At 45.3% G+C, this 24,577-nt stretch overlaps 1 protein-coding gene and 2 long non-coding RNA genes across 4 annotated transcripts; 1 reads left to right on the forward strand and 2 right to left on the reverse strand.

The window, feature by feature from the left end:
• Positions 1–3,624: 3,624 nt before the first annotated feature.
• On the reverse strand, positions 3,625–6,328 carry LOC132321728 (acrosin-like; the record flags this gene model as incomplete). Its single annotated transcript, XM_059835173.1, has 4 exons — positions 3,625–4,623; positions 5,107–5,246; positions 5,517–5,797; positions 6,138–6,328. Coding segments are annotated over 4 exons (960 nt in total), but the record flags the coding sequence as incomplete, so codon positions are not given.
• Positions 6,329–16,494: 10,166 nt separating this feature from the next.
• Positions 16,495–18,561, reverse strand: LOC132321730 (uncharacterized). Its single transcript, XR_009484858.1, has 3 exons — positions 18,524–18,561; positions 18,193–18,230; positions 16,495–16,505 (listed from the first exon to the last, which is right to left on the reverse strand). It is a non-coding gene; the product is annotated as an uncharacterized LOC132321730 (long non-coding RNA).
• Positions 18,562–18,730: 169 nt separating this feature from the next.
• LOC132321741 (uncharacterized) lies at positions 18,731–23,935 on the forward strand. Of its 2 annotated transcripts, none has more exons than XR_009484867.1 (3): positions 18,731–18,808; positions 20,992–21,080; positions 23,630–23,935. It is a non-coding gene; the product is annotated as an uncharacterized LOC132321741 (long non-coding RNA). The 2 variants fall into 2 exon arrangements; XR_009484866.1 differs by lacking the exon at positions 18,731–18,808 and adding an exon at positions 20,436–20,612.
• Positions 23,936–24,577: the final 642 nt, after the last annotated feature.

The following is a 24,577-nucleotide window of genomic DNA, read 5'->3' on the forward strand; positions in this document are numbered from 1 at the left end:
ACTACTCTGAGTCCTTGAGCACTGACACAGGGAAAATACTCCTCGAAATTCCCACTGATGGGTTTGCTTCAGCTTCGTGCATAACGTGCATAATTCAGTTCTTCCAGAAACAGCTCTGGAAAGCTCTCACATTCTGGTATTTCCCAGGTTTTGATCTTTCCCAGTGCAGACGTGCCCTTTGGCAGTGCCGAGCATAGAACAGCCCTGAGGAAAACCCGGGAGCAAACCCCGGCTGTCCGAGGGGTTGCCGCAAAGAGCAAGGCCTTTCCTCAGGGCCCAATTTAACAGGGTGACTTCATGGCAGTTTGTCCAGTAGTTACTCCAGGCACGGGTTGGCAGCGAAGGGTGACCAGAAGGGCTTCTGCCAAACTGGGAAAGCCTGAACAACAAAGTGGAAATCCTGGGTATTCTCTTCTTTTGAGGGCGCAACCATAACTTGGGCTGCATCTTGCTAAAATGGAACCTATTGGACCTGGAAGAGCTGGGTGGGGCTGGTTCAAACTTGCAGCCTCCTGAGAGAGAGAGACGCACGTCTGGCTCCGTGGCGGAGGGGTTTAGGGCATCAGCATCGCAGCAGGAAGACACGAACTGCACCACCCGCCTCTCTCCCCTCCTCCTGACTGCTGGAGGTGCCTTATGAAGACAGCAGGGAGGCTGGGCACTCAACTCTGAGCTCATCTGACGTATGACTGACTGTCTCTGACGTCAGGCATTTGTTTCTTGCCTGACCACCACAAAGGGAGAGGGACCCCACTTTGATAACTGACCCTCACTAAACACAGACGAGAACAGGCACAACAAAAGCTGCAGGAATCACGAAAACAAACGCTCGTGCTGAACGCACTCCGTCCGGTTTCTGAAAAGGAAAGTGCGTCTGTGGTCCAAGAATGTGCACCAGCCCCACTGGCCCCGCAGGGTTCAACCGTGTCCCCAGAGCAACACGGTTTGTCACGGCAGGATGGTGAAGAATTGATAAGAAGCGGGAGGAGGAGCAAAGACAAATGAAAACAAATTGAAAAGTCATTAATTTCATTGGAAAATGAAATCATGTTATTTCAACTCGTGAGTTAAATTTCCATTCCCACCCAAAAAAAATACTTGAAAAAGAAATGATCCAATAGTTTGGGTGTATTCAGGCAACCACAACAAAAAATGACAACAAAGAGGGGGCTGTGCAAAAAGAGCAACAAATCAGTTTCCTTCTCTGACAGCGGAACAGCTTGTCAAGGGCAGGTACCTGGATGTGGACTCCAGAAAGCCTCCACACCCTCGCACCTGGTGTTCCATAAGCAGGCTAACGGAGGTTAGTCTCGATCAAATCACTGAGGGCTGATGGAATACTGCTCCCAGAGTCATGCCTGGGCTGGGGTCTCTGCTGACACAGTGTCCGTTTCTGAGGATCACCGTTCCAAAGAGATACATGCCTATCAGAGGCACCTGGAGAATACGACTAAGAAGGATGAGGCTTTTGGAAAACATGGTCTCTGAAGAAGGATTAATCACAGGGTGAATGGACTTGTTGTTTAAGGTCAGGAAGAGAAGGCAGAAGAGAGCTGTGTAAGGGCTTCAAAGAAAAGGCTAGTAGCTCCTGAGACCTGCTTCAAGAGCCATTCACAGGATACCCCCACAGCATACCGAGTGTTTGTGCTTGGGGAAGGTTACGGTCACAGAAATCATCAGACCCTGTAAAAAACACCAACTGGATTCTTTCTGTATGAAACAGCTTTGGCAAACAGTAAGCCACCGGCCAGCAGAAGCTGATACTCTCTGAATGCAGAACAGCTGCCCATCGTGAAGGTTTCGATTTTCAGTATGTACAATTTTTGAGAGAAACTTCTGACACACAATTGGCAAAAGATTATCCTGCAGCCAAAAGCAGCCCAATGCCAGCTTGCAGCAATGTCCGCTTTATTTGAAGCGGAGAACATTTGGCACCCAACTGAAAAGCTTGACTGCCCAAAGAAGTGCCAAATTCATATGGCTCCAGTCATCTGCCCATCTTATACTAAAACGTTTTAACTCAACACAGGCCAGATTTCTTTCTAGAAAGCTCAGGGAAGTGGTGAACACGCTGAAGCCAAGATCTTCCAACAAAGTCTTTAGAAACCACAGTTACAGGTTTTTCCCACAGTCTGTTTGTTACACGCGTGCAAAAATACAGTCATCAGCTGTATTTGAGCTCTTTTTCAGCTTTGTGGTGAACTGAACACATTTCCAGGGATGTACATGCATGGAAAGAGGTACTACTGCAATTACAGGCAATATACCGTAACTGTTGTTGCAACGTTACCAGTGGTTCGCTACGGTGAGACTGTTCTCAAGTGATTTAGACAACCTGTATTTAACTACTGTACATCAAGAGAATCAAAGAAATGACACCTAAAAGGAAAGCTGGTAGCAGACTAATGAAGTCTGAGACTGCTCTAACTCAGAAGGACATTCAAAAATTTTTAACATTATTACACCCGTCTACAGTTAACTGTCTAATGTTACTCTGCCCACAGAGAGAATAAGAACAGCTGTTCAGAAAAGTAAGCAGGAAAAATATACTGGAGTGAGGCACTCAGTGCTTAACAACTTTGTGGAACTTCATGATGGCGGAACCATTTCCAGATGCTGAAAGAGTTCTCTTTCCAAGCATGGGAAGGGGTAACACGCTAGCATGACCATAGGGACACCAACGCAGGGACACCGTTCTACTAAACTTTTGAAGATACGAAAGAAACGGCTCTTCACTGATCAGAGCTTTTCATAGATTGAGGCAACCCATAATAGGCTCACACATGTCAGCCAGGCTCCAGTTTTCTAGGAAATGGACACCTTTAAGGAAGAGTGAAACAAATATCCCTTCTGTGGTTTTAAACAACTCCTCTGCTGATTGTGCACATTTGAGGTAGCAAGAGTTTCCCGATGGAAACGAGACACAGCTCACAGCAACTGTTCACAGGTTCCCTGAGGGTAGTTCCTTGCCAGGGCCAAATAATACAAGTCTATGTCAATAACGTGGCTGGGAGAGGAAGAAAGAGCTGCCACCTCCGAATTCAGTCCAAGAGCAGAGCACCCGAGGCAGGCTTCCATAGCATCCAACCGTACGCGACTTCAGGCAGACACCTAGGGCTCTGGGTATCCAGTGCCATGACGCAGATTCCTTTAGAGCAGAAGTCTACTTCACGTGTTCTGCATTGCTCTCTGAAGACATTCATCTCTACACACAGCCTGCAGAGACTAACCCCTTAACTTAGACACTGAATACCAAGAATTGAGTATCCCCAAAAGGGCTCAATTTACAGCATTCCTACTGCGGGAGCAGGATACGACTACCCGGTGATGTAGATTAAAGGAAACCACTAGCAAAGTTGCCTTGTGGGAATTCATCACTTTGAGTGATGGGGACAGGGCAAGGCATGAGTCAGGGGAAGAAACACGTCTCTCCTCAAACCATTCAATTTAAAATATCTTTAGGATGTCAAACTCTGGCATGTGAAGACTGCAAAATAAATACAGTTGAACACAGAAGTAAGACGAGTACAGTATCTAATACACTATGACACATAACGGTTCTTTGAATTAGAGGTGGATTTTTCTGTTTCAAAAGTACAGATACTCCTGCGACAGCTCTTTAGAATACAATAAATCATCAACTAGCTGTCCCTACCTGTATTTCCTTGTTGTTAGTTTAGACAAGATCTTTCAAAACTCAGAGAAAAAAAGGAAGATGAAAAAAACCAAACCCCAAACCCTAAAAAACTCTCAAAATCCCAAACTACAAGGCAAAAGAATCTGTTTCTTCAAGTCATAATAAAGTATTGAAACAAAATGTTATCTTACCTCCCAAAGTCCTACGATGAGTCCTGGATTCAGACTGAAGAGCTGGCCAAGCTCATCAGCACCAACGGCTACACTACTTTCAGTCAGGTTAGCAAGATGATATTCAGCAATTAAGGAACGTCGACGAGGTCTTTGAAAAGAAGAGACAGAATGTAGCAACAAGACTATGTCTCCTTATTTATGTAAAAGTTCAGCCCAATTTCATTTCAACCACAGAGCCACAGTTACAGGTTTTTCCCAGAGTCTGTTTGTTACACGTGTGCAAAAATACAGTCATCAGCTATATTTGAGCTCTTTTTCAGCTTTGTGTTGAACTGAACCCATTTCCAGTGATGTACATGCATGGAAAGAGGTACTACTGCAGTTACAGGCAATATACCGTAACTGTTGTTGCAAAGTTACCAGTGGTACGCTGCCGGCTGCACTGGATCCTGTCCATCCTGCTGCTCAGGCCTTTGTCCCCCTTAGGAACTGCAGGAGCTCCTGCACCCGAGTAAAGAATTGCACCAGCCTCTGGACTGGAAATGGGCAGGGTGTAAACGTGCCCAACTGAGTTGGTATGGGTCTCGGCCTCTGAAAGGGGCTTGAGGTGAAGCCTGGCTGTGGCGTTGGAGTAGCCGATACTGCTGGGCGCAGTCCCATCTGTGCCAGGATCCAGTCGTAAAAGTGCTGCGTGGAGGTGTAGACTCCGGGCCGTCTTGCTCTCGCGCAGCCTTTCCCCCAGCTGGTGACTCCAACGAGCCAGAAGTAGTCTGCATTGTTATCTTTGCAGACGAGAGGACCACCGCTGTCGCCCTGCAGCGGAGGAGAGAGGACAAAGGTGTTGTTGGGTGGCCTCCGTCAGCACTACGGCTGGCTCCTTCTCTCTCACAGCACCTGCCAGAGCTGTGCTCTGCGGCACAGAAAGGCCCCGCTCAGGTGCCGGGGCCTACAGGAGCTTGTGTGGGAGGGGGTGGTGGGCCTGTAAGGTAGGGCTCGCTCTCATCTCTGCACAGCGATCCTTCATGTGTGGAACGCACATGCTCCAGGCTTGGGATGTGGAGCTGCGTGCTGCCAAGAGCACTGGATGGGCTTTGTGGGCAGAGTCGCAGGCCTCTGGGGCAAGGGGGGCACTGGGCAAGGAGCTGCAGGTGGGGAAGGGGAGGTGAGCCCCAGCAGCGGTGGGGACCCAGCGGTGGGAGGGTGACTTGCCAGGCAAAGCACACGCTGGGGTCTGCGTGGGACGGTTGTGAGAGGGCTGCCTGTGCTGCTGGGGCTTGACTCGTAGCACGCTCCTACCTGGCAGGTGTCGATGCCACCCTGCGCGTAGCCAGCACACAGGTTGTGGGTGTGGATGGCCCCTCTGTACCACCCGCTGCTGTTACAGAGGTTGACATCAATGAGGCGGACCTTGGCCTCCTGCAGGACATCAGTTGATCCTCCAGCTGCGAGCACAGAGAGGAATTAACACCAGGCAGCTCGTTGCCATTTCTCCTCCCCTGTGTGGGTGAAGCCCTTCCCTAGGGCTTGGCTTTGCACCTAGAAGGCACTGTACCGGTGGTCCCCTTGTGCCTCCCTTTGGGGAATGGCTCAGGCCCATGTCTCTAGAGGCATGCGTCCCCGCAGCCTGACTCTGGCTTTCGCCTCTGCTCTCAGGAAGCCCAACCCGTCTCCCCTGCGTGCCAAGCTTGCGCTCAGGACACGAGTACTTTTTGGGAACTCACATCTTGCAGTCGTGGAACCCCAGCCGCTGGCGTAGCAGGTTGTCAGCTCTGACACTCTCAGCGAGGCGTCGGGCACACAGGCAAGCTGGATGGAGTAGCTGCACTGCACAGGCTGGTCCAGTTCCAGCAGGGCGATGTCGTTCCTCTGCGTGATGTTACTGTAGTGCTCGTGAACCAGTAGCCGCTTGATATGGCGCACTTGGGCCTCAGGGCCCAGCTGAGTCAACCGGGTGGCCCCGACCACCACGCGCCACATGGTGATGTGCCTGGAAGGCAGAGGGAGAGAGGGGTCAGAGGGAGCGGAGCCATGTGCTGCAGCAGCCCTGCAGTTCCCTGCCTTCTGCTCCGCAAGGGAGAGAGGCAAGCAGCACTAGGGAGGGGGCGAGTGCCCTGGCACGCCTTAGGCACAAGGAATGTTGAGCTGGAGGCTGCTAGGAAGCAGTGGCACAAGCCCAGCCTTCTCCTGAGCAGTCTCTCAGCTGGGCTCTGCAGTACCCAGGCACTGGGCGGACTGCAAGGAGACGGGATGGCAGTAGCACGCGGTGCTGCGGACAGGGCACCTGCTAGTGTTGTGGGGATATCCGCGTTCCCTGGTCCTCCCCTTACCTGGCCTCAATGAAGCAGTGGGCTGCTGTGAGGACCCACTGTGGGCTGATGAGGGACCCTCCGCATGTATGCCCCGTGCCTGTTTTCCAGGGATCCTGGATGCTGACGATCCAGGGCCAGGCCCCTGGCTGGGCATCTGTGCCACCCACGACGCGCGACATGCCGTGGTGAGAAGCCATGGGCCGGAGTCCGCAGGTCCCTCTGGAAACAGAAACTCCTCATTACTGTCCTGCTGGAGGGCTTGCTGCTCTTCAGGCTACGAGTCAGCTGTCTTCCCTCTCCACAAGGCGCTGCGTGGACAGCAAGGCCAGGGAACCCCGTGGGGTGTGCGTGCATCCGCCCCCGTTTCTGTTTTATCCCCGCAGGCCAGTTGTGCCAGCAGCGTGGGTGCTGGCAAGGAACTGAAGTTCCCAGGTGGGGTTCAGGAAGCTGTGGCGTGGCCACGGGGGACAAGCGGGCACCCTCCAGCGAAGCCCATAAGGGTTGCCCAAGCTCCCTGCCGGAGCCTTGGGCCACTTACTTACCCACAGGTGTCCCACGTGCCGTGCGCAGGCCCGCACAGGGCCAGCAGGACGAGGAGGCGGAGCAAATTCATCGCTGCCAGCAACACGTGGCAGCTGCAAGCACGGAGAGCTCGTCGCCACCAGCGCGGCAAACGACGTAGTGCCCGCAGTACTCGCGTTGCCCGCGGTGCCCTTGGTCCCGGGGCTGATGTTCACTGTTCTTCGAAAAGAAGAGACAGAATGTAGCAACAAGACTATGTCTCCTTATTTATGTAAAAGTTCAGCCCAATTTCATTTTTCACTCTGAAGTCTGACCAACAGCACATGATGGAAACAGTTTGGAAAGCATTCAGCATGCACAGCCATAAAATCACTTTTAAACAACTACAGCATACGAGCAGGATCTCAACACCTAACAACTGAAATTCACAAAGGTGAACAACATTTCACAAAGGTGAACAACAAGTCTCTCTTTTCAGAGCTCTACTGCTAGGGGGTTTGTGTAAGCAGCATGTAGCCGATACTGTATATATTAAAATGACACGTAAGACAGAGACATGTGGAAAAGTCCTTGACAGCAACCAAATACGTACATACCTCAAATACACACTTTTAATTTAAACATCTTTGCTCAGAATATAATGCCAGAAGAATATAGTACACGCTTAAGTTACAAAACAACAGCTATCCCACATTGTGCTGTGGGCTATTGTTTTTATATGCATATACTTATATTGTACTCGCAGCCAAACACCAAGTTCCCTCCATTCACATACACACCTACCCAATAGAAAAAAATAAACCTTAGTAACAGAGATCACCCCATTGTAGCCATCAACAGTTCCACTCTAAATGTCTCACATTAAATTCTCCTAGATTTACATGTTTGTTTCATGCTCATTTCGAGCTATGCCTTAGATTCAGCTTGCCAAGGCAGGACCTATCAGTCTGTATCTTGCATGCCAGTAGCTACATTAACCTATAAATTCATGTCAGAGCTTGCTGGATTATACCTATCTCTTGCTAAAAAGCCCGAGCAATGAAGAGAAGGACACAGGCTTTGGAAGAAATATTACAGAGAGGCTTTCTAAGAAAGAGTTAACTTGTTAAGTCAAACCAAGGCCAGATAGCTCCTACAGACACATTATCACCCAGTTACACCAAAACCCCCTCAAAAATCCTCTATTAACACTCACCCATTCTTGCTGGGAGCTCTGCTTTGGTCAGGAAGCAATGGCATAACTCCAAACAGTTTCAGGCTTGACAGGATGTCTAAGCATGGCCAATTTGTACTATACCAAAGTATAGTAACAGATGTGTCCTTAATCGACAGGTTTGCCTTCTCCATTACGTGTTCCTTTCCATTTTTGTCCTTTAGAACAATTCTCCACCTCAAGCCAGAGGCTCTGTTATTTAGGAATCGAGAAGGGAGAGGGGTGTTTAAAAAAAAAGATTCTCAAAGTGACAAAACTTAAACTATGCTTCCAACAGAAATTTAAAATTTCTACTAACTGCTACTTGTGTTTCTCAGGCTAGGTCATTTATAGGCTATCATCGTATCTTCCCATTATGATACATAGTTTATAGCTCTACTTCCCTATCCCCCCAGCATTTTCCAAGTCATTAATAGGCTGTACATTGTTCTCAAGTCAACATCTTCTGTGACAAGGCATTGCTTACTTCATAGCTTCTTTGTTTTTACATGGAAGACCTGTAGAAGGATCTACAGGTTTAACAAGTCGCCTTACTCTCATTTTGACAGCAGCTATTTGTTTGAAGAGGTATTCTTTCTTCCAGTACCCAGGCTTTCTATCACGCAGAGCAGCGCAGCCCAAGGAAACAGTTTCTGGTGGTTCAGACTTCATTTTCCAAATTGTCCTTTTTGGCTGAAAACAACCGGAATAGATTTTCAGCCAGATTCCACTGAAAATAAAAAGAGAATGAAGAGGAAAACCACATTCATGTCAAGAAGAGTTACTTAATTATTCTTACATGCATGTCTCAGCTACCACTGAGCATAATGTTAGCAGAAAAATAATTAAAAAAAAAGTTATTCAGTTAATTCTTACAATATGCCAGGAAGGTTGATAAACATCTCAACCACATACACAGAAAATGTTTGATTAGTGCTCTAGAAAGTAGGATCAGCGGATATTGGGAACTTCCCGCTCTTTTATGCCTCTCAATAGCACACTACAGTACGTGGTTTTTAAAAAGCCTTCCTTCCCCTTGTACTGCTACTTCCTTCATGGACATTCACTGAAGCAGTGAGGAAGACTATGGACGACCACCAGAGCACCTTAGACAACCACCTGTGTACCTGAAGGCGCATGCGTCACGAGCATTTACACATACTAATGAGTTCTCGGAAATTGTATGAATATTTAATTGTTTCTTGGAAATATGATGACTATGTATACTTTGATTGTATACAACTTCTGTAGCAGAGAAACTAAACACGCACACTAGGTGGAGTGATCCCCTGTGCGTCCAGTGCTGCAATAAAGAAGTGCCTGCTCACCTACATACACTGTGTAGATGAGTTTTTATATTACAGATTTGTAACAGTTATCACAAAAAACCAAGCATACTTAACTGCTTCATCCATCAAAATACATTCAAGAAGCTTGGGCCAAAACCCATCCACTCCACAGAACCAGAAACCTATAGATGCCAACAAATGCTGATATGACTACCCGCTTCACAAGTCAATGCCTTCTATGTCTGACTATACACGTTCGGTTCCATTTTTTGGAGAGAAAGCACTGTTAAGTGGCACACATACTGAATTCCCTTCCCAAACAAACATCTGTATATTGCAGATTCACGCTGCGCTCTCCCCCCAGACAGAGGTAGGCTTTGCTGTGAAAAACTGTAGCACAGCCCTCAGTTTTCACCTTTGGATAGAGCCACTCTTGAAAGCAACAAAGGGTTCTTGTACAGAAAGAACATTTTTGAAACAGGTGAAAGAAAGGCAAGGAAAAAAAGAAAAGAAAAAAGACTTCCGCATCTCTTGAACAGAGTTCAAATCAAGAACAGGGTAGAAAATCCGCCCAATAAACAGGGATAAGGAATAATATTAGAATAAGATTTTTGCAACAAGTCATAAAAACTTATTTCTATCATTAGAAGACATCATTATACCTATGCCCAGTTTCAGCTAAGCCAACTTACAAGGCAGGTTGCATTGTTACAACTCCTAGTTAGCAATAAAAGTCTATCCGATGCGTCTTTTCTACCCTCTTTTTTTCTTCAATCTTGCAATTAGATAGAAGACACTAGAAACAGTGCTTCACCATTTCCCTTATAATGAAGCAGTAACTGCAAGTAAAGGTCACATTTAATTTACTAGACCCAGAACTTCATTCCAGCATCTCTTCAATAAGTGTTGGTGACTCTAAAGCTTAGGAACGTACAGGAAACAGGCTAATCAAAACACTTATTTAGGTAATAGCTGTCCAAGATGCTGTGACAACAGACAATCTTTCACCTTAGTGAATATTTCTATCTTTTCCTCAAGTTTAGAACAGTTTGACATTAAACTAACAAATTCTAGCAACAGAGAGAGGCATCAATTTAGAAAACACCTCTTGCAAAACTTTTTTTTTTGTTATTTTTTGCATAGTGCAAACAATGTTAATTTCAAGACATGTTTGAAATTTGGATTATGTAAGCAATACTTACTATTACTGAGTAACTACTTCACTGTAGAGTACAAAAAAGATTAAATCCCTTCTTGACATTCTAGCTGAACTTCCCAGATGACTCACTGTAAAAAAAATAACACGCTTTCTTAAAAAGGGACTGACGAGAGATACTCGAGAAATGTTGGAAAACTTTCTATATTGGCATCTCCTCTATAGAAAGGTGGACAGCATGAGCAATAAGTTACGCACTGGATGCTAAAAATCTTAACTGCCACTTTGTCAACAGCAAGACTCTGCTGTCTTTTGTTTCACTGCACACCTTTGACAGGCGATTGACTCCATTTTCTCTGTACCTTCCTACTGGCTATTCCTATCTGCAACTAGGATCTTCCATGAGCTTTCTCTTCTTAAGGCTGAAGAAACCCAGTCTTCCCAGTCTCTCCTCATACATCGTGTGCTCCCAAACCATCTTGGTGGCCCTCCGTTGGACTCGCTCCACTACATCAACCTCTCTCGTTTTGGGGAGCCCAAAACCGGGCGCAAGCTGGCTCACTGGACACAGCACTCCAAACGCTGTCTCACAAGTACCACTAGACCTGAAGGATCACTCTCCCAGACCTGCTGGCTACACTCTTGCTAGCACAGCCCAGGATGCAGTTTGCCTTTTTTTGCTACAAGAATACATTGCTGACTCATGTTCAATTCTTGTCCACCTGAATCCCAAAATCTTTTTCTGCAAAGCTGCTCTCTAGTCAGGCTGCCCACCCCCACCTTTACCACTAGCTGGGGTTATGCCAACCCTAGGATTTTGCATTTGCCTTTGCTAAGTATCATATGGTTTCCGCTAGCCCTTTTTCTAGTCTTTTAAGGTCCCTCTGAACCACAGCACTGGTTTCTAGACTATCAACCACTTCCCCCAGGTCGGCATAGTCCACAAACTTGCTGAAGGCTGGAAGACATCCTGTCTTCCAAGTCCATTACATAGATCAGTCCCCGTGTGAAACCCTGAGAGACATTATCAGCAATCCAAGCAGGAATAGAGCACTTTCATACGCACTTGTGGCCAGAAGCATCACTATCTTGAGCAGAAAGGCGGTTGCCCTCTTCACCACCTCCTAGTCTCACATACAGCTATCATACTTGCAATACTTGCACTCAGCTCCAGCTTCATTATCAGCCTATAAAGGAGAACATTCAAGAGATGGATTTGTAAAAAGTTACTTGAGCCAGAATTTGTAGCCAGTATTTTTGTTCTGTTGAACAAAAATGACATTTCCAGAGGTCCTTAAATGTATCAGCTTAAAAAGAAGTTACCTAATTTCACAAAAAAGAAACCACACTGGATAATTTCTGCCTACCACCCCAGCACTGGGGTTTTTTGGTTTGTTTGATTTAATATAGGCGTATACACACACACAAACTAAATCAAGACATCGATTTAATAATGACCAGAAACTAGCAGGCAATTTCCTATACAGTTCCCAAAATTCCTCTGTAGGTAATTCCTGTCCCAGCTATGGCAATTTTTAGTCAGTTTTTAGTTCTCAGTTTCAGATTCTAGATGTAGACTGATTTCTACTCTCAAGTTATGAACACTTCATTTTCTAAAAAGAGAAGGTATCAAAAATTTTAGGTAGTTCCTTCCTTCGCTGCACTCCATCTTTCCTCCATGTCTCCCAATAAAATTCCAAAAGCACACGACAGCTGTCCAAATCTTGACAAGCCCAAAGTAGCTTCTGCAACACTATGCATTAGAGAGATTAAGATAAAAAGAAGTTAAATTTAAGAAAGCCGTAACAAGGCAAAACAGAGAACTCATTTGTAGTCTTACAAAAACAGCTGCCACAAAGAAGGCTTTTTGGACCAGCACTCCACTTGTCTGTGAAAAGAGCGTACCCACTCCAGAGTTGCGCTACTCCTTAAAGAATAACCTGGGTTCCCTCCAATAGTTCAGCACTTGAATAATTCAGTATCTAGTTTCTACTTAGACAAATACAGAAAGATCAACTGCGAAACAGGAAAATGAGATGTAACTGTTTCATGATATCATGAGACATTCAAGAAGAGAAACAAGCATTTTGTGAAATCAGGAAGAAAATACTTCTAGTAAAGTGTCAGGAAAGACAACTTTGCAGTCTTTCAGTGCAAGCAGGATGCAAGTTTAAATGGGAGACACACTAAAACTTGAATTAATTAATAAAATTTAAATTTTTATTTTGACTAATCCTAAGTTACACAAAAGCATTCAGTCAATAATTCTCCACTGAAACAACATCAATCTATGTTTTCAGCTTTCTACAAGCTTTTCTTTCAACACATTTTTCATTAAGGAGATGAAACGTGGCCAGCACAACCACAAGTTTGGGGTTTTTTTAGGGTTGGGGTGGTGGAACAAGACGACAGGGAGTGTTTTAAAGTATTTGGAAGGAAACGAAAAATAGCACCTTCAGCCCTTTCAAATGTACAAGATACAATCCTAGATCATCCCGCCTCCATCATACTGATCATCCCTCCCAAAACAAAGGATCATTCACATGGAGTAGTTCACCTCTGCTCCAGCAGCAAACACACTCATCACTAAGTGACAACACTTCTCCTTCCTCTCTCTCTCTCTCGCACTTGGGTTCCACCAGCTACAATCAGACAACCAGCTAGATTCTGCCCAAGAAGTAAGATCTTTCCCTTCCACTCCTACGAAAACTTTTCAATTCAGTTTAGCAAGCAAAATGCCCACAAAAGGCACTGCATGACATCTATCAGATGGCTGCCCTGTCAGGAAAACCTAACCATTCTGAAAGCACTCATCTTGTAATCATTCTCCTTAATGCCAGGAAAACACTTTACCTCCTCACCTTCAAATCAGAAAGAGATCAAAGGGGCATTTTAAAAAAGTGTAATTAAGACTAAAAACATTCAACAACAGCTTGACAGCTCTGAACATTCACCCCAAAAAACTGAATTATGCGACTTGTCCCATATTGTTCCCTGTCATTTCGTATCCATATGCAGCCAGCTGTCCAGCCATATATGCACCATCTGAATTATTGTGAGAACATCCCCATGTACGAATCCAGATTTTCTGAGCACCAGGAATAACGCTGATAAGTAAAAATTAACGAAGAAGTTAAAAGAGGAACACGCTTCCCCATCAGGGCCACTGAACAGACTCAATTAATTGTAATTCTTCAACTATAAAATAAGCAACACAAACAATAACGACTCCAAAACAGGCAGGGAAAAACATTATAATTATGTGAGTTTAGTGGAGCGGGTAATAGATCTGGCTGGGATAGAGTTAACTTTCTCCACAGCTACCTGTATGATGCTGTGTTTTGTATTTATGACTAAAACAGTGTTGACAACACACCCGTGGTTTAGCTATTGTGGAACAGTGCTTGCACAGCATCAAAACCTGCTGTTGCCCACCGTGCTCCACCCCGCCACAAGCAGGCTGGAGATGGACAAGAGGCTGGGAGGGAACATGGACAGAATAGCTGACCCAAACTGACCAAAAGGATAATCCGTACCAGATGACATCATGCTCAGCAATAAAAACTGGCGGTTTGGTCCTCCCAAACTAACCATTGTTCTGAGACTGATTGGGCATCAGTCTGCTTGTGGGAGGTGGTGAGCAATTGCTTTTGCATCCCTTGAAGTTTATCCTTACACTTGCCTTCACTTAAACTGTCTTTACCCCAACCCACAAGTTTTCTCGCTTTTGCTCTTCCAGTTAGCTCCCTCAGCCTACTGAGAGGAGGGCTGAGCAAGTGGCTGGGTGGCTGCTCAGTTGTTGGCCAGGGTCAAGCCACCACAAGTGGCAAGAAAAGAGTTTTAGAATGGAGAATGTACAAGAGCTGTAGGATAAGAAGAGATTCAGTACGCTGCAGTTGTATTTAAAAAAAACAAACCAAACAACTCACTTTCTGAAAATGATCATTTAACAAGGGACCTTCAAGTGACTGCACTGAAATGAGGCCACCAGCAAACAAACAGTTAGAGCTAAACTGCAGCCTTTTGATATTATGGCACCCATTGACCGGAGTTCCCTCCATACAAGGCACCTTTATAAATTCTTAACTTAAGCCTGCCACCAGCCACACTAACATCTGAAAGCTCATATCCCAACCTTTCTGGGCTACAGAAGCAGCATGGCAGATGTGCACCATGGAGCTGGCACACACAATGGTTTAAGAACCAACAAAAAATTCTGCAAGAAGCTCTCACTGAAACTCCTGGGATAACTGTGCCAATGAGCTAAAGATGCCAGTACAAGAACAACAGACATCCTGCAACACCATCCTTTGCCCTGCCCACATCTTTTTTTTTTTTATCCTCCCCCACGCTTCTTTTTTTAAAGCTACTTCCCCTAGCTAGAAACAAAAAATTGTTGATGGCACATTAATGATCATTAGACATGTGCAACACGTGTTGCACATGTACAATGTATTTAGTGTTCCTACTGTCTAAACAACGTACATTCAATGTGCATTCTTGGGTCAAAAACACTAAAATACAGCCTGTTAAATAACATACAGTATTCTCCTGAATACTTCGGAGAACGGAGTGCTAGTGTCAAGTATCTATAGGCCACCGGTTCGGCTGTACACACACTCCTGGCAGAATGGGGCTTCACATAAAGGTGGACTGTTATGCTTATAAAAATCTCTTTTGAACACTAATGAGAAACCAAAATCGAATTTCCTGCACATTCCAGACATACTTTATTTCCACCTTTATAATGCAGGGGAATTTCATCCACCAGCTCAAAATTAAGGGCGGGGGGGAGGGGGAGCAGGGGGTGGCACCAACCAAAATCCAGATCTCGGAAATGCAGTAGAAACTAGAATCGATAACTGAGTTCATTTATACTTTGATCAATTCCACTGCAGCAGAAAGTTGATTCTGCTCTTAGGGGAATCACAAGAAGGAAAACCACAAAAGATACGTTCCATAGTTACTGCATACGATTTCCACTGAAATAAAACAGTAAGTTCAAAAGAAGTCTCACAATATCACTTGCAGGAGGATGTACAAACAACAAGCACAGCCTTTGGAAATCCCAGGTTCCAGAAGCCAGGTGGAAAGACTGAAGCAAGGAAGATGTACCCTTGGTGGAAGAGGGTCAGGTCAGGGAATACTTCAGCAAACTGGACATACCTAAGTCCCTGGGCCCTGATGGGATGCACCCACAAGAGAGACAGTCCAACAAAGGGCCATGAAGATGGTTAAGGGACTGGAGCATCTCTCCTAAGAGGAGAGGCTGAGAGAGCTGGCACTGTTCAGCCTGCAAGAGAAAGGCTCGGGGGAAGCTCATCAATGGATATTAAATACCTGAAGGGAGGGTCCAAAGAGGACAGACACAGGCTCTTTTCAGCAGTGCCCAGTAACAGGCCAGGAGGCAACGGGCACAAACTGAAACACGGGGTCCCTCTGAACATCACGAAACACTTTTTGACTGTGAGGCTGACTGAGCGCTGGCACAGGTTGCCCAAGGAGGTGGTGGAATCTCCCTCTTTAGAGATATTCAAAAACTAGCTAGGCACGGTCCTGGCCACCTGGCTGTAGGTGGCCCTGCTTCAGCAGGGGCTTTGCAGAAGATGACCTCCAGAGGTCCCTTCCAGCCTCAAGCCTTTTGTGAGTCTCAGGATTTTATTCTTATTTCTCATTCCAGATGGCACAAGGCTACTCCAGGACTGCATTTTGAAGAGCTCAGCTTCTATTTAGGTAATTAAGGTGAAGCAGACAATTTTTCAGAAATGTTTTACACATACAAGCTGAAGTAACAGGAACCATTTTTCCAGTCCGATTACTCCATTAATCAATATCTCAGTCATAACTGATTTCTAGAGAAAGTTTGTCTAGGACAAGAAATCTGCCCAGGATTTATTGTTCATTATCACTACATTTTATAAACACTATTTTACTCATTTTTATCTTGTATTCAAATTTTACACTATGAGACAATGAGAACTTCCACCTTATTTTTAGAAGCTGACAGAGCACACAAGGTATGAGCAAAGCAACAAGATAGGGTTGATGGAAGAATTTACCTGTCACTTGGGGGATCATCGTCTGCCTGAGTATTTTTTTTGTGAATTGCGTTTTCGCACTTTTGGAAAAACGTTCTTTCTTACAAACTGCCGATCACATGGCTTCAAATCTTCTGCTGACACGGTATCTTCAATATCTTCAAGCACTGGTTCACAGGCAGCAGGCATCTTCAAGAAGCATTAGAGAAGACTGATATTAGCAAGCATTTGAATACAAAGCCAAGGCCTAGTACCTACTGCATATGTTCTCATAAAGAAAAGTCCGATGTATTTCTACACATACCTGCGATAGATCATATAGATGAGGGAAGGTGAGCACTTAAAAACAATCAACTATCCAGAGATATTTCCTGAGGCCCTCTTCCCCCGAGATCTCAAACACAGGCAGGGAGAAAGCCACAAACCATAGAGAGGGTTGTTTGGGTTTTTTTAATAATCTGTACCTTGCCATCTTATAACTCAAAAACCCTGCAGCTCCTCTGACGTGACATATCCAAGATACAAGTATTCTTAACCATGTCAGGCAGCACAGTGGAATAATGAGTTCATGTTATGCGATAGATACGCTTCCACTCACATCACAGAAGAATGAAAGACACAGCATTCAAGCGCCTCCTTCAGAGGTTGTTCTGGCTCTTTTATTTGTGTGCGGAAAACAGGTGCACAGTATTTCAATGTCTTCATAGTCAGAGAAATCATAGAAAAGAAAAGAAACCAAACTATTCCTAGAATTCCTGATCCCACAGGACTTTCATCTGAATTACTTCATTCATTAGGACAGCAAAATAAAAATTCCTGTCCTCAGGTACAAGGTGTTAAACAACTACACCTAGCTAACATCAAATAGCTAATTATCCTCTGGCTCATATAATACACGAGAAAAATCATTAAAATCTATTTATATTTTCCACAAGAAAGTAAATATACATGCATCTATAGCTCCCAGCAGATCTCAAGATCCAGATCAGTTTTCAGGAAAGGAAAAAAAAGTTATTTACTAAAGGAGCCTGTAAAAAAAAAAGCTATGCATTAATTACACGCCACACACTGGGCTGTGTGTAATTCTTCATCAGAATAATGTCTGATTTAGCATTGGACACTTGGTTTTGTACATGTCTCAACAGTTTACTAAGGAAATCACACAGGGGCATTTCACAGAGTTTACAGGGAAAACACAACACTTTCCTAACTGGCAGTGAAGAACAAAAGAAACAAGGCTTTAATTTCTTTAAAACCAGATTTCAGGAACAGAAAGCTCAGGCTACTGGCAACACCTCAAAGTATTTTTTACAAACTGAATTACTCAAGGACATAAGAAGTTAAACACCTGTGCATTTTCCCCAGTGTGAGTCCTTCAGTCAATCTTGCAAAGTACACTTCAAAATCAAACTTCATATAACTTTTATAACATTTAACTTAAAAAGGAATATGATGATGTCACAAAGAGGATGCATCTGACAAAGATATAGAAGCGTTTAGCATTCTTCTAGATGAAAAATCCCAGGATCTCTAAAAAGGCCACAAAGGATGAACCAAAATAAAAAGCTGTGGAAAGTCTAGCAATAAAGAATATTGGGGGGGGTGGGGGGGAGGCGACATCTCTTACACTACTTTATACTGTTGCAAATGTTCTGATTTTTTAAATCAAAATATGATTATATACTTTATACCACGAACAGTGTGTACAAACAGGTAAAGTTATCAACTCAATACAGGGAAGGAAAAAGTTTTGATTTGTTGTTTTTTCTCTCTTCCAGAAAAATACCTGCTATAATGGAGCAGCTGCAAAACAAAGAAGCTTAGTTTATTTCCGTGGCCCCCAAAAGAACGAATACAGCCAAAAGAAAAGTCATACCTTTTGAAGCAAGGTCTAAATCCTCTTGGAGAATAATCCTGGGGAAAAAAAAGAACAAAAAGACATGGCAGGAACGAGCAGAACTGGTGGACAGAGACCCACGAGGTGGAGGGGGGAGGGGAAGGGGGAGGAAGAGGGGGGAGGGGGAGCGAGAGGGGAGAGGGGGGAGGGAGAGGGGAGAGGGGGGAGGGGAAGGGGGAGGAGAAGGGGGGAGGGGAAGGGGGAGGAGAAGGGGGGAGGAGAGGGGGGAGAGGAGGGGGAGGGAGAAGGGGGGAGAGAGAAAGGGGGAGGAAGGGGGGAGGAGGCCTCAACGGGGAGCCCCGGCTCTCACCCCGCCGGGCCCCGCACGCCCTCAGCAGGGCTCCGCCATCGCGGCCGCCGCGCCCCGCCTCAAGCCCCCGCGCGCGCGCAGCAGCGCCGCGACGGCGGTCGGCAGCGGCCAAACCGGTGCACGCGCTCTGGGACGCAGCCTCGCGAGAGAGAGCGCGGCTGCGCCGCCCGGCGGGGTGGGCAGCGGCAGCGGCGCGGCAGCGCGGGCCTGCCCGTCCCGCTGCGCGACCGCCGAGGGGTTTGTCCGCCGGGCCGGCGCTCCCGCTCCTTTCGCCGGTGGAGTGCCGTACGTGGGGGAAGAGCAGAGCTGAGGCCTGGCCGGAGCGGGGCGGGGGAGGGCGCGGCGGGCGCTAGGGCCGTAGGAGCCCTCACGGCTGCTCCCGTGGCCGCGGCGCCGGGCCGCCGTGCTGGGAGCGTCAGCTGTGGCGAGGGGGAAGGGGAAGTCGTGGAGCTGGAGAGGGGGTGTCCTCCGGCGCTGCCATGGGGTGTCCTCCGGCGCTGCGCCGTGGCTGGGTTTGCAGCGCAGATCACCGGCGCCGGGGCATCTGCCGAGCGCCAAGGCCACGCGTCCTCCGCGCTTCGTTTCTCCGCATCCTTGGAGACTCACCTCCGTTTTGAGTGAAAACTAGGTCCGGCAGTAAAAGCCAGTTAAAGCACTTGGATTCGGAAGTTTCCGCGTAATGACGAGCTATTGATGCCTGCCATGCCCACAGCCCTTTTCTTTTTAATCGCTCATTTCCTCAAAATACAATGCTGGTAGCAGCTTTTCTGTTCAGTCAGTCTGGAAGATGTTGGTCCAAGGATTTAATATTAGATGGCTAAAGTTTCTGGCATTGTTTCCCGCCAATATAGGGCTAGTAGCAACTTTTCTGATTAATGTTTTGGAAGCCATGAGTCTGGCTGTGGATGGGTAAAGCCAGGGCTCTGAGCAGAGAGATTGTTAAAGGTACTGCTTCCTTCTTGATCAGCGTGTTCTAGAGGGCAAGCATAATGCTATTGCTTTTTTTTATATACACCGTTAACCTAAAAAGATTATTGATACTGCATCTTTAATGTGATAAATGACTCAACCCCAAATAGGATTGCAATTAAAGTTTAGAATTTATTAAACGAATAGAGGCAAGCAAACAGCGCTGGGTGCGCCGGGAGTCTCTGCTCCACCAAGACGCACACCGTACAGTTCTTGTTTTCGGTTTGTATTTCTTCTGCTGCTACATATTCATAGGAAAGGTTGGTCTTTGTAAATGAATTAGGTTCCTCCCCCCCCCCCCCCCCATATGTGACGTGTAGCATGATTTGGGTGGAGAGACGAGTGCTATAGTCATATATGTTTAGCATGACCTCTATAATCTTCATTAGCATATGCAGGGTGTGAGTTGTAATATGCATTTCACCGGTAATGAGGCAAAGGTCAGTTATCGGACACGAAACCTTTTCAAAGAAACAAAGGACCTCTCACATTCCTGTTATCTTACTGTCTTTGCTGACCATAAGCAGGGCTGTCCTGCCTCCACAGGACCCCCTCCTTATCTGCATCCTGTGTTAGCTGGGTGAGTCTCCACTCCCCCGGGTCGCACAAGAGATAGCAAGGGCAGTCTTAACAGCTATTTGAGCACAGGAATCCCACCTCATTATCCAAATTCCACACGCCCTATAGACTTCTTTTGCTTAATACTATGCGGTTAGCAACAAAACCAGTTTTGGAATATTTGTCAGGCAACCCTTGCAAGATACAAGAACTATATACATTAACCACTCTGTGTTTCTTAGGCTTATGGTTAACAAGGGTACGTAGGACAGAAAGTCACATTTCATCATGCGGCCCTAGCATTGTTCCATATTGACACGAATCAGATGAACACATTTCACATTTAACATCGTTATTTTATTTTGGGGTAGCCTGCTTTGGGGTGTAAAAGTCACCATTTCTTGTAATTGTGTTTCAAACATGAAGTTTCTCTCTTTAGAAGGAGCCTTTGGAATCATGATTCTATTCTCCAGATAGCAGAGGATGGTCTCCCTCGAACTGGAGGAAGAGTGAATGAACGCCCTGAGCGTATTCCATGCTAGGCCTATCGGTGTGCCAGCAGGTAAAACTTGGCAACTTCTACCTGTGATATCGCTTCCCCTCCCTCTCCTTTTTCTTCAAAACTGGGTCTCACTTTATGTCACACTGACTTGACAATGTTCACAGGCAAAAAAGGGATAACAATCAGAACAAAGTAACAGAGATTTGAAGAGGAAAAACTGGGACAGAAAGTAACAAGTACTTAATTTAAATCAATCTTTAAGAACAAATCATTCTAGGCAGGACTGAGCACTATTAATATCACCCTGGCCTCATGATAGAGTCGTCCTTACAGCTTAAGATACATTTGCCTTTGTGATTGGTCTTTGTTTAAGCACACAAGTACTTTCCAGAGGTACTCTCAGTGAGACCGAGTGATGTGTAATTCATTATTTTTGCAGCATTTTTAGCCCAGAAGAAAATGGAGGAAAACATCTTAAAATCAGTAGCCGCATTGATCTGCTCTAGACAGCCTCCTTCATAGTACGGGGTAAGTAGTCCTTGGTATGTCAGTAACGACAATCAGTATTATAACTGCTTCCTGATAAGGTTAGCGAGTCCCTTCCTTCTCCTTTTCAGTTTTCTAGGTATTTCATATGCAGTCCTTGACTTAAACTTCTCTGTTCTGGGAGCACGGCACTGCACTACCCCACAGTTATCTCGACTAGCCAAGTGTTACCGCTCTGGTTAAACAAAACTGGGCTGACATCAGTGCTGTTTTATGGTTGACTGAAAAAAGCAAAGCACAGATAGCCTGCTAGACATATCCAAAAATCTCCCGATGGCCCAGACTGACAAAACACCACTCGTGAAGGGGAGGCAGTGAGCTCCAAGAGCAGCTCCCAGGCAGGAATAACCTGTGAGTCCCATACCTAGTGACATAAACAGGCCGTGCTGATCAGTTTCAGCATGATCCGGCGGAGTCCTTACTTTGTCCCGCTGCCAAGAATTCATAATGTCAAGCAGCCCTTGTGCCAGCACAGTCCTATTCAGTCCTAGGATGTGGCCACAACATGGAAGACACCCTTTAAGTGCTTTTGAAGCTCACAAATCTGAATTGCTTTGTAGCATATTCGTAATACATCAAGCTGCACACAGACTGCTGGTAGTGCAGCAGGTAGCAAGGGAAGCAGATGATTCCCTACCATCTCTCGACCGCAGGAAGAAAGCTTCTCTATACCCACCTGGGAAAACTGCTCTTGAAGAGACAGCAGCTGGCAATACCAGTTCCAGTACTGGCCTTCTATAGACGGGCAATATACATGCTCCAGTTCCTTGAATGTCCAAAGAAGAGCTTTAGAATACATGCTTTCCAAGTTGCCGGCATACCGTACTTCCTACTGAAGAGGGGTGGTAGGCTCGGAGACACCGTTTGAAGTCATTCCAGGTTTTTGCAGGAGTTGGAAAATACAAAAACTACTAGGAAAATAAAATACAAACCTCAGTTTTAGCTCATGGTTAGTAGAAGAGAACATCCTTAGTTGTTTTAGAGCATCTCAACCACTGTCCTTAGGGAAGGGAAACAGCCAGGGAAGTGAGGGCCCAATTTTTCCATGACAACCTTCTTCTCAGATAACTAACATGCAGTTCTGGGTGGAAAAGTAAGTGGGAAGGCATGCAGGAAAAAAATGGGGAATCCTAAGATTCCTCTTAGGAGAGTCCTGATTCCAAGATAGAAGAAACTGGATTCCTTCTTCTATTCCTGCAATTTAGGAGAATTTGGCTGGTCGTTTGTCAGCAACATTCAGCGCCCTTCAGAATTGAGAGCAACCCGTTTTTTTCTGTTAGCTGTGCCACTTTCTCCCTGTCAAGTTTTAGAAAGAAAAAAGTGGGTAAAGAAGCTCCTGAACGTAACAAAGGCAAAGCATTCTGTTGATCTTTGCTCAGCTGTAGAGTAATATCCAGGCAGCTTTTGCCTCAGCAAGGAAAGGAAAATGGGGAGATGAATTCTATTTGTTTATGCTTTAGTTACTACCACTCCATGACTTTGCTATAGCTGCTCTTGGTTCACTTAACCTTGAGAATTGTTGGCTCCGGGAACACCAATGGCATGGTGCATTAACTGTGTTACACACAGGAAAAAATCAGCGTATACTGCTAAATTTGGTGCTTCTAAACATGTAGCAATGTCTCATGCCAGAAAAAGTACCTTACATATCTTTCGTACTTTCTTTCTGCAGCAAAAATGTCCATGTCTGCATCAAGACAGTGGTGTAACTGACTCTTTCAGGTATAAGTCAAAAAAGAATAGAAAGTGATGGTGTCTGTCATTTGTAGGTGGACAAGTTCTCACTGTAGGTTCAAGGGCAGGAACACCGCCCCCCCCCCCCCTTTTTTTTTTTTAAACTCCTCTCCTGTGTGTAAAGGAGCATGTAGCTGCCTATCATTCAGGCCAGTTTTGCCAGATTTCTCAGAATTCCTTTCCATCTGCTGGCAGCCAAGGAATGCAGCGCATACGGGCCCCAATAAAGCCTCCCTGAAAGTAATATTTGTACGCTGAATAATGTTGAGGTACACTGCGCTAGCTCAGGGGAGCAGAACTAAGTAGTTGAATGGGCTGGTTTTTTCCTCCTGCAACTCAGCACATCCCAAGTTTACAAAGCAGCTACAGAAAGCAGAGAGAAAATGACAGGAGAAGTGGCAATCAGTAGCAGATTCTAAGGGCGAATAAAAAAGTGCTTATGGCAGCTGTGGAACAGAGAAACTGCAAACAGGCCAGGGAGCTATGACAGCCAGGACAGAAAGAGGACATTTATTGCTGTCTCTGCTTCAGAGGGAGAGCACAGTCCTCTAGCCCTCCGTTACTCTTTATTGGAAATGTAGAAGAACAGAGGATCTTCTCTAACCTTCCTTTCGGTACTGCTGGGTGCAGAAGTCAGAGTAGGGACAAGTGCATAAAGGGCTGCAATAGTAGCCTTCTCCTTGTGTGCGTAGAAGATGCAAGACAGATACAGCTTGCTCAGAAGCGTAACATTTAAGCAAACAACCATATTACTGTGATTTTATTATCCTGATAGTTTTTTTTTTTTCTTTTACTAGTTGATGGCCATGCATCTAGAATGGTGGCAGCACCAAGACCAGAAAGGGAGTACAAGTTTGTAAATGCATGTCTGGTGCAAGAGACTGCTGGAGATGACTCAAGTAACCAGAACTCGTTCTTTTCAAGGCTCCTATTAGGAGACTTCTGGAGAATTATCAGTAGGAAGGTTAAAGAGTTCCTCAACAATCGCTTTCATGTCATTTAATCCTAGAATAACCCAATTTCTATGAAGTTTGCAAGAAGTCTGTTCATAATTCATGTGGGGGGATAAATAAAAATAAACCCGTGTTGTCCCAACCTCTGGCTCTCCTACTGTGTCTCTTTACATGTGTCTTTTATTCTTGTTTCACTCTGGCTTAAAAAAAATGCTGAACTTCTTGTTAGCATAATAAAAAAAAGGGATTGAAACATACCTGGTGTCAAAGGAGTGTGAGCACTAATAATGAAAATAGTACCAGCTGGGTTCCAAGAAGCAGCATGATAGGCACCAAGAGTAAGAATAAAGAGCTGTATACAAATCTAAACTCTTTAAAAAATCCTTTTTATTGATTCATTACCATACAAAATTTATTCAAATTACATCCATTTGAAGTGGTGAGATCACAGCTAGAGAACAGGTCATCCTTTCATAAATCTACTTACAAAACTCACCATAAAAGCTTTTTTGGGTTGGTTTATGGTTGTTTTTTTTTTTTTTTACAGTATATTACAGAAGGTTTTTTTTAAACTAGCATACAATGCAAAGCTAAATTAGATTAGTATTTTGCCCACGCACATTGGGGGAAGTGTTTAATTTGTACAAAAAAAGATGGTCTGCGTTAAGTCTTTGTTTTCTCTTCCCCCGCAGAAGTGCCCCTTTGTCTCGCAAATCTTCATGCTCACGCAACTTTTAACTTTCCTCTTCCACAAGACAAAAACTTTAAATGCTACAATTTTATTTACACATC

Source organism: Gavia stellata, unplaced genomic scaffold (genome assembly GCF_030936135.1).
Source record: "Gavia stellata isolate bGavSte3 unplaced genomic scaffold, bGavSte3.hap2 HAP2_SCAFFOLD_44, whole genome shotgun sequence".
Lineage (NCBI taxonomy): Eukaryota > Metazoa > Chordata > Aves > Gaviiformes > Gaviidae > Gavia > Gavia stellata.